The sequence below is a fragment of the Papio anubis genome, chromosome 1, assembly GCF_008728515.1.
Source record: "Papio anubis isolate 15944 chromosome 1, Panubis1.0, whole genome shotgun sequence".
In the NCBI taxonomy this organism is placed as follows: domain Eukaryota; kingdom Metazoa; phylum Chordata; class Mammalia; order Primates; family Cercopithecidae; genus Papio; species Papio anubis.
Window position 1 is genome coordinate 30840573 of NC_044976.1, and position 11632 is coordinate 30852204.

General features: G+C 43.6%; 1 protein-coding gene across 1 annotated transcript in view; it reads left to right on the plus strand.

The window, feature by feature from the left end:
• The window catches only part of RBBP4 (RB binding protein 4, chromatin remodeling factor), a 30676-nt gene that overhangs the window by 17365 nt on the left and 1679 nt on the right, over positions 1-11632 (plus strand). Inside the window, exons 4-11 of the mRNA XM_031666696.1 lie at positions 7-180; positions 523-638; positions 757-917; positions 1021-1147; positions 1281-1358; positions 3865-3941; positions 4057-4114; positions 4206-4316. Coding sequence (XP_031522556.1) covers positions 7-180; positions 523-638; positions 757-917; positions 1021-1147; positions 1281-1358; positions 3865-3941; positions 4057-4114; positions 4206-4316 — 902 coding nt within the window. The remainder of the gene's footprint in view (positions 1-6; positions 181-522; positions 639-756; positions 918-1020; positions 1148-1280; positions 1359-3864; positions 3942-4056; positions 4115-4205; positions 4317-11632) is intronic.

Here is an 11632-nt window from a genome sequence, read left to right on the forward strand (position 1 = left end):
TTACAGAATTTGGAGGTTTTGGTTCAGTTAGTGGAAAAATTGAAATAGAAATCAAGATCAACCATGAAGGAGAAGTAAACAGGGCCCGTTATATGCCCCAGAACCCTTGTATCATCGCAACAAAGACTCCTTCCAGTGATGTTCTTGTCTTTGACTATACAAAACATCCTTCTAAACCAGGTATGTGCCCCTTTCTATTCAAATACAAATGAGTCACTATGGGAACACATGGTTCCACTCACTCTGAGTTTAATTGCATGTTACTCTGTGTAATTTTAACATCTTGTGACTTGTATTGATGTGTGTATGTTTTTCTTCATTTTGCCTACATGAAAAAATAATGCCTTTTTACATAGAACAAAATACTGGTGCTGTTTAAGCATTATCTGTTTGGTGATAATGGTTACTATATCATTGATAAATGTTAAGAGCTTTTAGACATCTTGATTAAAATTCCGTTATGCTCAGTAGGCCCAGAGAACCAGTGGACTGGGTAGTCTTGATGTGTCTGTCACTTTGCAGATCCTTCTGGAGAGTGCAACCCAGACTTGCGTCTCCGTGGACATCAAAAGGAAGGCTATGGGCTTTCTTGGAACCCAAATCTCAGTGGGCACTTACTTAGTGCTTCAGATGACCACGTGCGTATCCTTCCCATTTTGAAGCAAATCTGGGCTAGTTACCAGTTGGTTTCTTTTTTGGGGTGTGTGGGGAGGTGAGAATCTTCCATTTATATGATGGTTTAATTTTACATTTAAGACCATCTGCCTGTGGGACATCAGTGCCGTTCCAAAGGAGGGAAAAGTGGTGGATGCAAAGACCATCTTTACAGGGCATACGGCAGTAGTAGAAGATGTTTCCTGGCATCTGCTCCATGAGTCTCTGTTTGGGTCAGTTGCTGATGATCAGAAACTTATGATGTGAGTAGAATCCATTCAGGGTTTTTACTTAATATCTTGTCTAAGTTTTATGTTTAGTTACCATTTCAAGGGTTTTTTCCCTTTTTTTTTTTTTCCACTGAAGTTGGGATACTCGTTCAAACAATACTTCCAAACCAAGCCACTCAGTCGACGCTCACACTGCTGAAGTGAACTGCCTTTCTTTCAATCCTTATAGTGAGTTCATTCTTGCCACAGGATCAGCTGACAAGGTCAGTTTCATTTATTTTAATAGAAAACAATTTAATTTCTCTAGCTTTTTTTGAATTGCAGAAATTTTACTTACAGTATTTTTTTTTCTTATCTTAAAAAATGAATTACTCTTGTTTTTCTTTTTGTACCTAGACTGTTGCCTTGTGGGATCTGAGAAATCTGAAACTTAAGTTGCATTCCTTTGAGTCACATAAGGATGAAATATTCCAGGTAAGAGAAACCAGTGCTACTAATTTTGTTTTGTTATTTCTAAGAAAAACCTGGATGTGTGAGTGGGCACACATGTGCTTTATGCTGTTGCTAAAAATAGAAATCTATATTCCTATGCTACTTTCTGTGGGAATTGTTATTTCTTTGTTATCTCTATACTTTCTCAAACTGGTTATTGACCACCTACATTCATCAGATATTAAGAAAACTAGGCCAGGTGTGATGATTCATACCTGTAATCCCAGCACTTTAGGAGGCTGAGATGGGTGGGTTACTTGAGGCCAGGAGTTTGAGACCAGCCTAGCCAACATGGCAAAACCCTGTCTCTTTATTTTTTAATAAAAATTTACAAAGAAAGGAAAACTAGTGCCTGATTATTTTTTCAGCCTTCTTTCTGACACTTAGTTATCTCTTCCCTTCTTCCAATATATTCTTTATTCTTCATTGCATACCACATATGTTGATTTTTCAATCCAAGCCTAAACCTCTGGCTCCATATTTTCTGCCTCATCAGTTTAAAACCATTTATGCCTAGTGTTCCATTATTGGAACACTAAGCATGTGGGAGTTTATATCCTACTGCTCAAGGTCATCGCCAAGGTCTGATTGCAAAAATTAAAAAAAGAAATAATTGTTGCACTGTGTTCAAAGCTTGTTGCTAGGGCACTATGAGAGATTACATTATGTAGCCTTTGCTGTCAAGGAGCTCCCCTTTTCTGGGGGGACAGAGTTTTGCACTTATTGGCCAGGCTGGACTGTAGTGGTGCAATCTCGGCTCACTGCAACCTTCACCTCCCAGGTTCAAGTGATTCTCCTGCCTCAGCCTCCCGGGTAGCTGGAATTTCAGGCGCCCGCCACCATGCCCAACTAATTTTTTGTGTTTTTAGTAGAGATGGGGTTTCACCATGTTGGCCAGTCTGGTCTCCATGATCCACCTGCCTTGGCCTCCCAAAGTGCTGGGATTACAGGCATAAGCTACCACGCCCAACCGAGCCAAAATTTTATAGTGAGGGGGAGGGCTTGTTTAGAAATTACTATAATAAAAGATTTTGTCAAGTGTTATGAACCTGAGGGTGGTAAAGATTAATTCTGGTGTGTGAAGGTGGCATCTGAACTGGGCTTTAGGTGAACCATACTCCTACATACTTAGTCTCCTATTTTCTACTTTTCAGCCCGCCTTGGTGAACATTTTATCCTTACCCTATCTCTTTGCTTTGCTTGTGATGGTGTTCTGACTTATGTGTAACACTGAACTCATAGTAAATACTTAGGAACCTAGTTATTGTATATGTCATCTGTACTTTAGTTCTTAGGTCAGAATTGGATTGCATTTGGTTAGAGGCCAGAATTAGCCAATAAGAATAAACAATAGGTAGGCTGGGTGCAATGGCTCATGCCTGTAATCCCAGCACTTTGGGAGGCCTAGGCAGGTGGATCACGAGGTCAGGAGTTTGAGACCACCCTGACCAACATGGTGAAATCTCGTCTCTACTAAAAATACAAAAATTAGCCAGGTGTGGTACTGTGCGCCTGTAATCCCAGCTACTCGGGAGGCTGAGGCAGGAGAATTGCTTGAACGTGGGAGGCAAAGATTGCTGGGAGCTGAGATCACCCCACAAGAATAGACAAGATTTGATGTTTCCAAAGATAAGATCATGCTGGGCACATGGTGCACAACTCCAGCTACGAAGGAGGTTGAGGCAGCAAGTTCCTTGAGCCCAAGAGTTCAAGTACAGCCTAGAAGCAACATAGTGAGGCTTCATCTCTTTTTTTGATACCAACCTAACCCCATCTCTACACAGATACAAAAATTTGCCGGCTGTGGTGGCAGGCACCTGTAATCCCAGCTACCTGGGAGGCTGAGGTGGGAGAGTCACTTGAACCTGGGAGGTGGAGGTTGCATTGAACCAAGATCCTGCCATTGTACTCCAGCCTGGGTGACAGAGCTCTAAGACTTCATCTCAAAAAGTGTGCAAGGGGGTGGTGTGGGAATGGAACAAAAGCTTATATCCTAGGTCTAGTAATGTCTAGTAATGGGTTGTTATCGTACGAGAAATTTTTTTTTTTTTGAGACAGAGTCTCTGTCACCCAGGCTGGAGTGCAGTGGCACGATCTCGGCTCACTACAATCTCTGCCTCCTGGGTTCAAGCAATCCTCCTGCCTCAGCTTCCCAAGTAGCTGGGATTATAGGCGCCCGCCACCACACCTAGCTAATTTTTGTATTTTTAGTAGAGACAGGGTTTCACCATGTTGGTCAGGCTGGTCTCGAACTCCTCACCTCATGTGATCCACCCACCTCCCAAAGTGCTGGGATTACAGATATGAGCCACCACTCCTGCCTGTAAAAGAAATTCTTTAGCTCTTAATTTTACCTGTAGCATCTATAATACTTTGACTTCCTCTTCCCTTTTGTTTACAGAATTTTTAAATTGTTAAATATTTTATGAATTTTTTCCCTTTGTTTTCTAATTCATGGCTTTGCTGTTTTCTTCATTCCTATGTGTAGGTTCAGTGGTCACCTCACAATGAGACTATTTTGGCTTCCAGTGGTACTGATCGCAGACTGAATGTCTGGGATTTAAGGTAATTCTTGTGTTCATTCCTCTGTCTGCGTACTTATTTCCTTTATTTACACTTTGCAAAGGTAGTCACTAGGGGTAAATCTATTTTAACTTTTAAAATTATGCTTTTGTACTAGTAAAATTGGAGAAGAACAATCCCCGGAAGATGCAGAAGACGGGCCACCAGAGTTGTTGGTATGTTAAAAGCACTGGACAGTACTGAAGTAGTCTGTAATTTAATGTCCTCTATCTGCGTTTCACATCTTTGTTTTCTTCCCTCTTTCAGTTTATTCATGGTGGTCACACTGCCAAGATATCTGATTTCTCCTGGAATCCTAATGAACCTTGGGTGATTTGTTCTGTATCAGAAGACAATATCATGCAAGTGTGGCAAATGGTAAGGGTTTGGTCATTTATTTTGGGGAGGTGAGATAAATAAGACACAGAATCAATTTACATTTATATATTTTATGATTACGGCTACCATCTCTGTTCATTTTACTCCCAGGTGTGATTTTAAGACTTGTCTATACATTATCGTTTTCAGCTGCCTGTTCTTGACCATTTTGGTTATACTACTGGTATTTTAAACTCAGCTAAACAAAACAAAACTGACCCTCTCTCCCACTTCTCCTTTCTCCTTTCCTCCTCCTTTTTTTTTTTTTTGTATGGCTCCAACATTTTCCCAGCTAACCAGACTTGAAAACTCAAGAATTTTCCATGTCTGTTTACCTCTAGTTGTAGTTCACTTCCAGATTTCATACCATCTATCTGCGGTGTTTCTCCCGTCTTCGCCTCATCATCTTAGAAGTACAAATTTACATACCCAAAGGAGGTGTATCAGCTCACAACATCAAATACTGTTTCTCCATGAAACCTATCTAGATTTCAAAAATGTTCCCTGTCTCTACCTCAAAGAATGAAAGAATGTGAACACCCTCCTTAAATTTTATTTTCTTCTTCTTCTTTTTTTTTTTTTGAGATGTTCTTTCACTTTTCCACCCAGGCTGGAGTGCAGTGGTGCAGTCTCAGCTCACTGTAACTTCCATCTCCCAGTTTCAAGCGTTTCTCCTGCCTCAGCCTTCTGAGTAGCTGGGACTACAGATGTGCACCACCATGCCCAGCTAATTTTTTTATTTTCAGTAGAGACAGGGTTTCACTGTGGTGGCCAGGTTGGTCTCGAACTCTTGACCTTATGATCTGCCTGCCTCGGCCTCCCAAAGTGCTGGGATTACAGGCGTGAGCCACCATGCCCAGCCTCTTAAATTTTCAAAGCACTTCAATTTAATAAAAATAACTGTGGTGTCTCATACATTAATAGTTAAAAAATAGTTATATTCGGCCGGGCGCGGTGACTCATGCCTATAATCCCAGCACTTTGGGAGGCTGAGGCGGGTGGATCGTGATGTCAGGAGATCAAGACCATCCTGGCTAACATGGTAAAACCCTGTCTCTTCTAAAAATACAAAAAAAAAAAAAAACTAGCCAGGTGTGGTGGCAGGTGCCTGTAGTCCCAGCTACTCAGGAGGCTGAGGCAGGAGAATGGCATGAACCCAGGAGGCAGAGCTTGCAGTGAGCCGAGATCGCACCACTGCACTCCAGCCTGGGCAACAGAGCGGGACTCTATCTCAATTTAAAAAAAAAAGTTATATTCGGGAGATGGTGGTTATGGTTAATACAGTGTAAGTGTGCTTAATGCCGCTGAACTGTATACATAAAATGGCTAAGCTAATAAATTTTATGTTGTATGGAGTTTGCCAGAATTTGGAGGTGGAAGACAATTTCTTGCTCTGTTGTTCAGGCAGAGTGCAGTGGTGCGATTACAACTCACTGCAGCCTCCTATTCTCAGGCTCAAGATATCCTCCTACCTCAGCCTCCCTAGTAACTGGGACCACAGGTGTGCATTACCAGGCCTGGTTAATTTTTTAAATTTTTTTGTACAGATGGGGTTTGCCATGTTGGCCAGTCTGGTCATGAACTTGTGAGTTCAAGTGATTTGCCCACCTCCCAGAGTGCTGGGATTACAGGCTTGAGGCTGGCCCACTTTTTGTTTGTTTGTTTGTTTTTTAAGAATTAACGTAGCTTGATGGTCATCTGGGAAATGAAAAGAATTCAGAAGAAAGTTTTGCTGTCTCTCAGACTAGATCTAGTACCAGGGAATAGTTTTTGACTCGTCATGAGGAGAGGGAGGATGTTTTCAACAGTACTTTCTTAAACTGCAATAGCACTATTTTTTCTTATTTTTTATTTTTTAAATTTTTTTTCCCTAAGCGGAGTCTCACTCCCTCGCCCAGGCTGGGGTGAAGTGGAGCGATCTCAGCTCATTGCAACCTCTGCCTCCCGGGTTCAAGCAGTTCTCCTGCCTCAGCCTGCTGAGTAGCTGGGATTACAGGTGTGCACCACTATGCCTGACTAATTTTTTGTATTTAGTAGAAATGGGGTTTCACCATGTTGGTCAGGGTGGTCTTGAACTTCTGACCTCATGATCCACCCTTTTTGACCTCCCAAAGTACTCAATTACAGGCATGAGTCACTGTGTCCAACCTTTTTATTTTTGAGACAGTTTTGTTGTTGTTGTTGTTGTTGTTGTTGTTTTGAGACAGAGTCTCGCTCTGTCGCCCGGGCTAGAGTGCAGTGGCCGGATCTCAGCTCACTGCAAGCTCTGCCTCCCGGGTTTACGCCATTCTCCTGCCTCAGCCTCCCGAGTAGCTGGGACTACAGGCACCCGCCACCTCGCCCAGCTAGTTTTTTTTTTGGTTTTTTTTGTTTTTTGTTTTTTGTTTGTTTGTTTGTTTTTGTATTTTTAGAAGAGACAGGGTTTCACCGTGTTAGCCAGGATGGTCTCGATCTCCTGACCTTGTGATCCGCCCATCTCGGCCTCCCAAAGTGCTGGGATTACAGGCTTGAGCCAGCACGCCTGGCCAGTTTTGTTGTTATCCAGCCTGGAGTGCAATGGTGCGATCTTGGCTCACTGCAACCTCTGCTTCCTGGGTTCAAGCGATTCTCCTGCCTCAGCCTCCTGAGTAACTGGGATTACAGGCATGCGCTACCACTCCTGGCTAATTTTTTTTTTTTTTTTTTTAAGGAGAGATTGGGTTTCTCCATGTTGGTCAAACTGGACTTGAACTCCCGACCTCCGGTGATCCACCTGCCTCAGCCTCCCAAAGTGTTGGAAATACAGGCGTGAGCCACCACGCCTGACGAAATAGCACTATTGAAGACAGAAATAAAATAAGTTTGTGACCTGCCAGATTAACAGATTGTACTACATCCATACTTTTTCTTTTACCTCCAAATACCATCACAACATCCATACTTTGTAAAATATTACTTATCAAAAAGACGTATGATTAGGGGCTGTGCTCAGTGGCTCACACCTGTAATGCAAATACAGAGGATCACTTGAGCCCAGAAGTTCTAGACTAGCCTGGGCAATATAAAGTGAGACCCTGTCTCTACCGAAAAAAAAAATTTGCCAGGCTTGGTGGCATGTGCCTGTGATCCCAGCTACTTGGGAGGCCGAGGCAGGAGGATACCTTGAATCCAGGGGATGGAGGCTGCTATGAGACATGGTGGCATGTGCCTTTAGTCCCTGCTCTTTGGGAGGCTGTGATAGAAGGATCCCTTGAGCCCAGGAGTTTGAGGCTACAGTGAGCTGTGATCACACCACTGCACTCCAGCTTGGGTGACATAGTGAGACCCGGTCTCTAAGGGAAAAAAAGAAGTACAGTTAGGCTTATAAGATATTCATGACGTGCTGTTAAGTAGGGGAAGAGCAGACTGAAGAATAGCATAATGGTATTCTTCATATTAAAATTTTGTGTATCTAGTCTATATTTAGAAAGCTGATTGCTAGCAGGTGTGGTGGCTCATGCCTGTAATACCAACACTTTGGGAGGCCGAGGTGGGCAGATCACCTGAGGTCAGGAGTTCGAGACCAGCCTGGCCAACATAGTGAAACCCTGTCTCTACTAAAAAATAAATACAAAAATTAGCCAGGCATGGTGATGGGCGCCTGTAATCCCAGCTACTTGGGAGGCTGAGGCAGGAGACTTGCTTGAACCCAGGAGGCAGAGGTTTCAGTGAGCCAAGATGGCACCGTAGCACTCCAACTTGGGCAACAAGAGCAAAACTCCGTCTCAAAAAAAAAGGTGTTTGCTAAAATGTGGTTGGTACCTTGTTCTTGGTTTCTTTATACCTTTCTGTATTGTAATTCTTTTACGAAAAAGATATGTAACTTGAGAACAGAAAATTCACCTCACTCTTTTTAATAAATCCCTTCAATATTAATGCAAAAACTTAGTAAGTGGGCATGGTGACATGTACCTGTAGTCCCAGCTCCTTGGGAGGCTGAAGTGGGAGGCTGGCATGATCCCAGGAGGCAGAGATTGCTATGAGCTAAGATGCCACCGCTGCACTCCAGCCTGGGTGACAGAGCAAGACCCTGTCTCAAAAAAAAAAAAAAAAAACAAAAACTGAAGAGCTCAAGATTAAACTAGATCCCTGCGAGGCCATCACCTCCATTCCAGGTTGTTACTTTATTTGGTGATTTTAGTATTGTAATAGAGTAAGTAAGTGTTGGTCTTTGTGCCAGTTCTTGGCACAGAGCTCCCCAAAAACACTTGGAGTTTGCAGAGTGCTAGAAGTATCTTTGTCGTTCCTGGTGATCCACTTTGGACCACACCTGAGTTTGTTCTACTGTGAGGTGACTTTAGTGGGGCCACTAGATAGCCTCATAGTGACTTTAGTCAGAAAGGCCAGTTACTTGATTTGAGGGTTAAAACTTGTTAGCCCACTCACCAGCCTTGGGGTCACAGGGCTAGAGATTGAACTCTGTAAAAACTCTTAATTTGATGTGCTTCCTGGTTGATGAACAACTCATTGACAGACTGGGAGGGTAGCATGCCCAGAGACTTCATGGAAACTCTGCAACCCCTCCCCACCTTGCCCTATGCATCTCTTCCATGTGGTTCCTCAGCTGCATCCTTTATTTTAAAAAAAAAAAAAAAAAACAGTAATAGTAAAAAGCTTTCTTTGGTTCTGTGAGTCATTGCATCAAATTATCAGACCTGAGGAGGCAGTAGTGGGAACCCTAAAATTTGTAGTCAAGTGGGATAGAAGTGTGCAGGTAGCCTGGGACCAACGACTTGAAACTGGCTCCTGAAGTAAGGACGGTCTCCCAAAGCTAACTTCAGGTAGTGTCAGAATAGGATTGAGTCATACACCCAGTTGGTGTCATGAGAAAAGGCACCCCACATTTGCCATTAGAAGTGGCATCGGAAAGGATCGCACAATTGTATGTATTTTTTTTCACTGGGGTCAGATCACAAGTTCTTTGAAGGTAAGACTGTCCCATCCTCTGCAGTACCTATCATAGTGATTTGTGCATAGTAGGTGCTAAGAGTAAATTTTGCTCCTGTGAAAGTGGTTCCTGTATTTTAAGATTATGCCATTGGACACAGGTATTCTGTCATGCAGTAGAAGTAGAGTTTATTCTATACAAGAACAAGTTTTCTCTTAAATATATAAAGATTTGAGGCCGGACACGGTGGCTCAAGCCTGTAATCCCAGCACTTTGGGAGGCCGAGGCGGGTGGATCACGAGGTCAGGAGATCGAGACCATCCTGGCTAACATGGTGAAACCCCGTCTCTACTAAAAATACAAAAAACTAGCCGGGCGTGGTGGCGGGCGCCTGTAGTCCCAGCTACTCGGAGGCTGAGGCAGGAGAATGGCGTGAACCTGAGAGGCAGAGCTTGCAGTGAGCCGAGATCGCGCCACTGCACTCCAGCCTGGGTGACAGCGCGAGACTCTGTCTCAAAAAAAAAATATATATATATATATATATATAAAGATTTGAAACATGTTATTTTGGAAGTTTTAAGTGTGCAGTTCAGTCTTCAGTGTATTTACAGTTGTGCAACCATCAACCACAGTCAATTTGAGAACATTTTCCTCATCTGAAAAAGAAACCCTGTACCCATCATTTCCTATTTTTCTAATTGAAGGGGTGGCCTGCCCCTCCACACCTGTGGACGTTTCTCGTTAGGTGGAACCAAGAGACTTGAGAAAAGAAATGAGACACAGAGACAAAGTATAGAGAAAGAAAAAGTGGGCCCAGGGGACCGTTGCCCAGCATACAGAGGACCCACGCTGGCACCGGTCTGAGTTCCCTCAGTATTTATTGATCTTTACCATCTTAGAAAAAGGGAAGTGGCAGGATAATAGGATCATCGGAGGGAGAAGGTCAGCAGTAAGACATATGAATAAAGATCTCTGTGACATGAATAAGTTTAAGGAAAAGTGCTGTGCCTTGATATGCATCTGCAAACATCTCCATAAACCTTTTTAGTGCATAAAGAGCAGCATTGCCGCTTGCACATCCCACCTTCAGCCCCAAGGCGGTTTTCTCCTTTCTCAGTAAACAACATGCAATTGGGTTTACTAAGATGTTCCATTGCCCAGGGACCGGCAGGAGACAGATGCTTTTCTCTATCTGAACTGCCAAGAGGCCTTCTTTCCTCTTATACTAGTCCTCTTCAGCACAGACCCTTCACGGGTGTCAGGCTGGGGGAGGATCAGGTCTTTCCCTTCCCACGAGGCCATATTTCAGACTATCACATGGGGAAAAGCCTTGGACAATACCTAGCTTTCCTAGGCAAAGGTCCCTGCGACCTTTTGGCAGTGTACCTTTTGGCAGTGTACGTGTCCCTGGGTACTTGAGATTAAGAGAGTGGTGATGACTTTTCTCTAGCATGATGCCTTCAGGCACTTGTTTAACAAAGAACACCCTGCAAAGCCCAAAATCCGTTAAAACTTGAGTCTCCACAGCACATGTCTATTGCAAGGACAAGGTTGGGGGTAGAGTCACAGATCAACAGCATCTCAGATACATGGAGTCTCTTACGTCTACTTCTTTCTATATAGACACAGTAACAGTCTGATCTCTCTTTTCCCCACACTCCTAGTCCCCCAGCCCTAGGCAGCCAAGAAGCTATGGATTTGCCTGGTTTGGACACCTTTTTTTTAGACGAAGTCTCACTCCCAGGCTGCAGTGCAGTGATCTCGGCTCACTGCAACCTCCACCTCCTGTGTTCAAGCAATTCTCCTGCCTGATGCCTTAGCCTCCCAGATAGCTGGGATTACAGGCGCTTGTCACCACGCCCGGCTAATTTTTATATTTTTAGTGGAGACGGAGATTTCACCATGTTAACCAGGTTGGTCTTGAACTGACCTCAGATGATACGCCCGCCTTGACCTCCCAAAGTGCTGGGATTACAGGCGTGAGCCACCACACCTGGCCTGGACACCTTATATAAATAAAATCATAAAGTATGTGAATTTTTTTTTTTCTTTTGGCACACAGTCCCGCTTTGCCACCCAGGCTGGAGTGCAGTGGTGCAATCTTGGCTCACTACAACCACCACCTCCCAGGTTCAATCAATTCTCTCATGCCTCAGCCTCCCAAGTAGCTGGGACCACAGGTGTGCACCCCCACACCTGGCTGATTTTTGTATTTGTAGTAGAGATGCAGTTTCGCCATGTTGGTCAGGCTGATCTCGAACTCATGACCTCAAGTAATCCATCTGCCTCGGCTTCCCAAGTGCTGGGATTGCAGGCATAAGCCACTGCACCTGGCCTCACTGGCTTTTTTATTGCCAAATAATATTCCATCATATGGATTGGATATATCATGTATCCATGTTATTAGTTG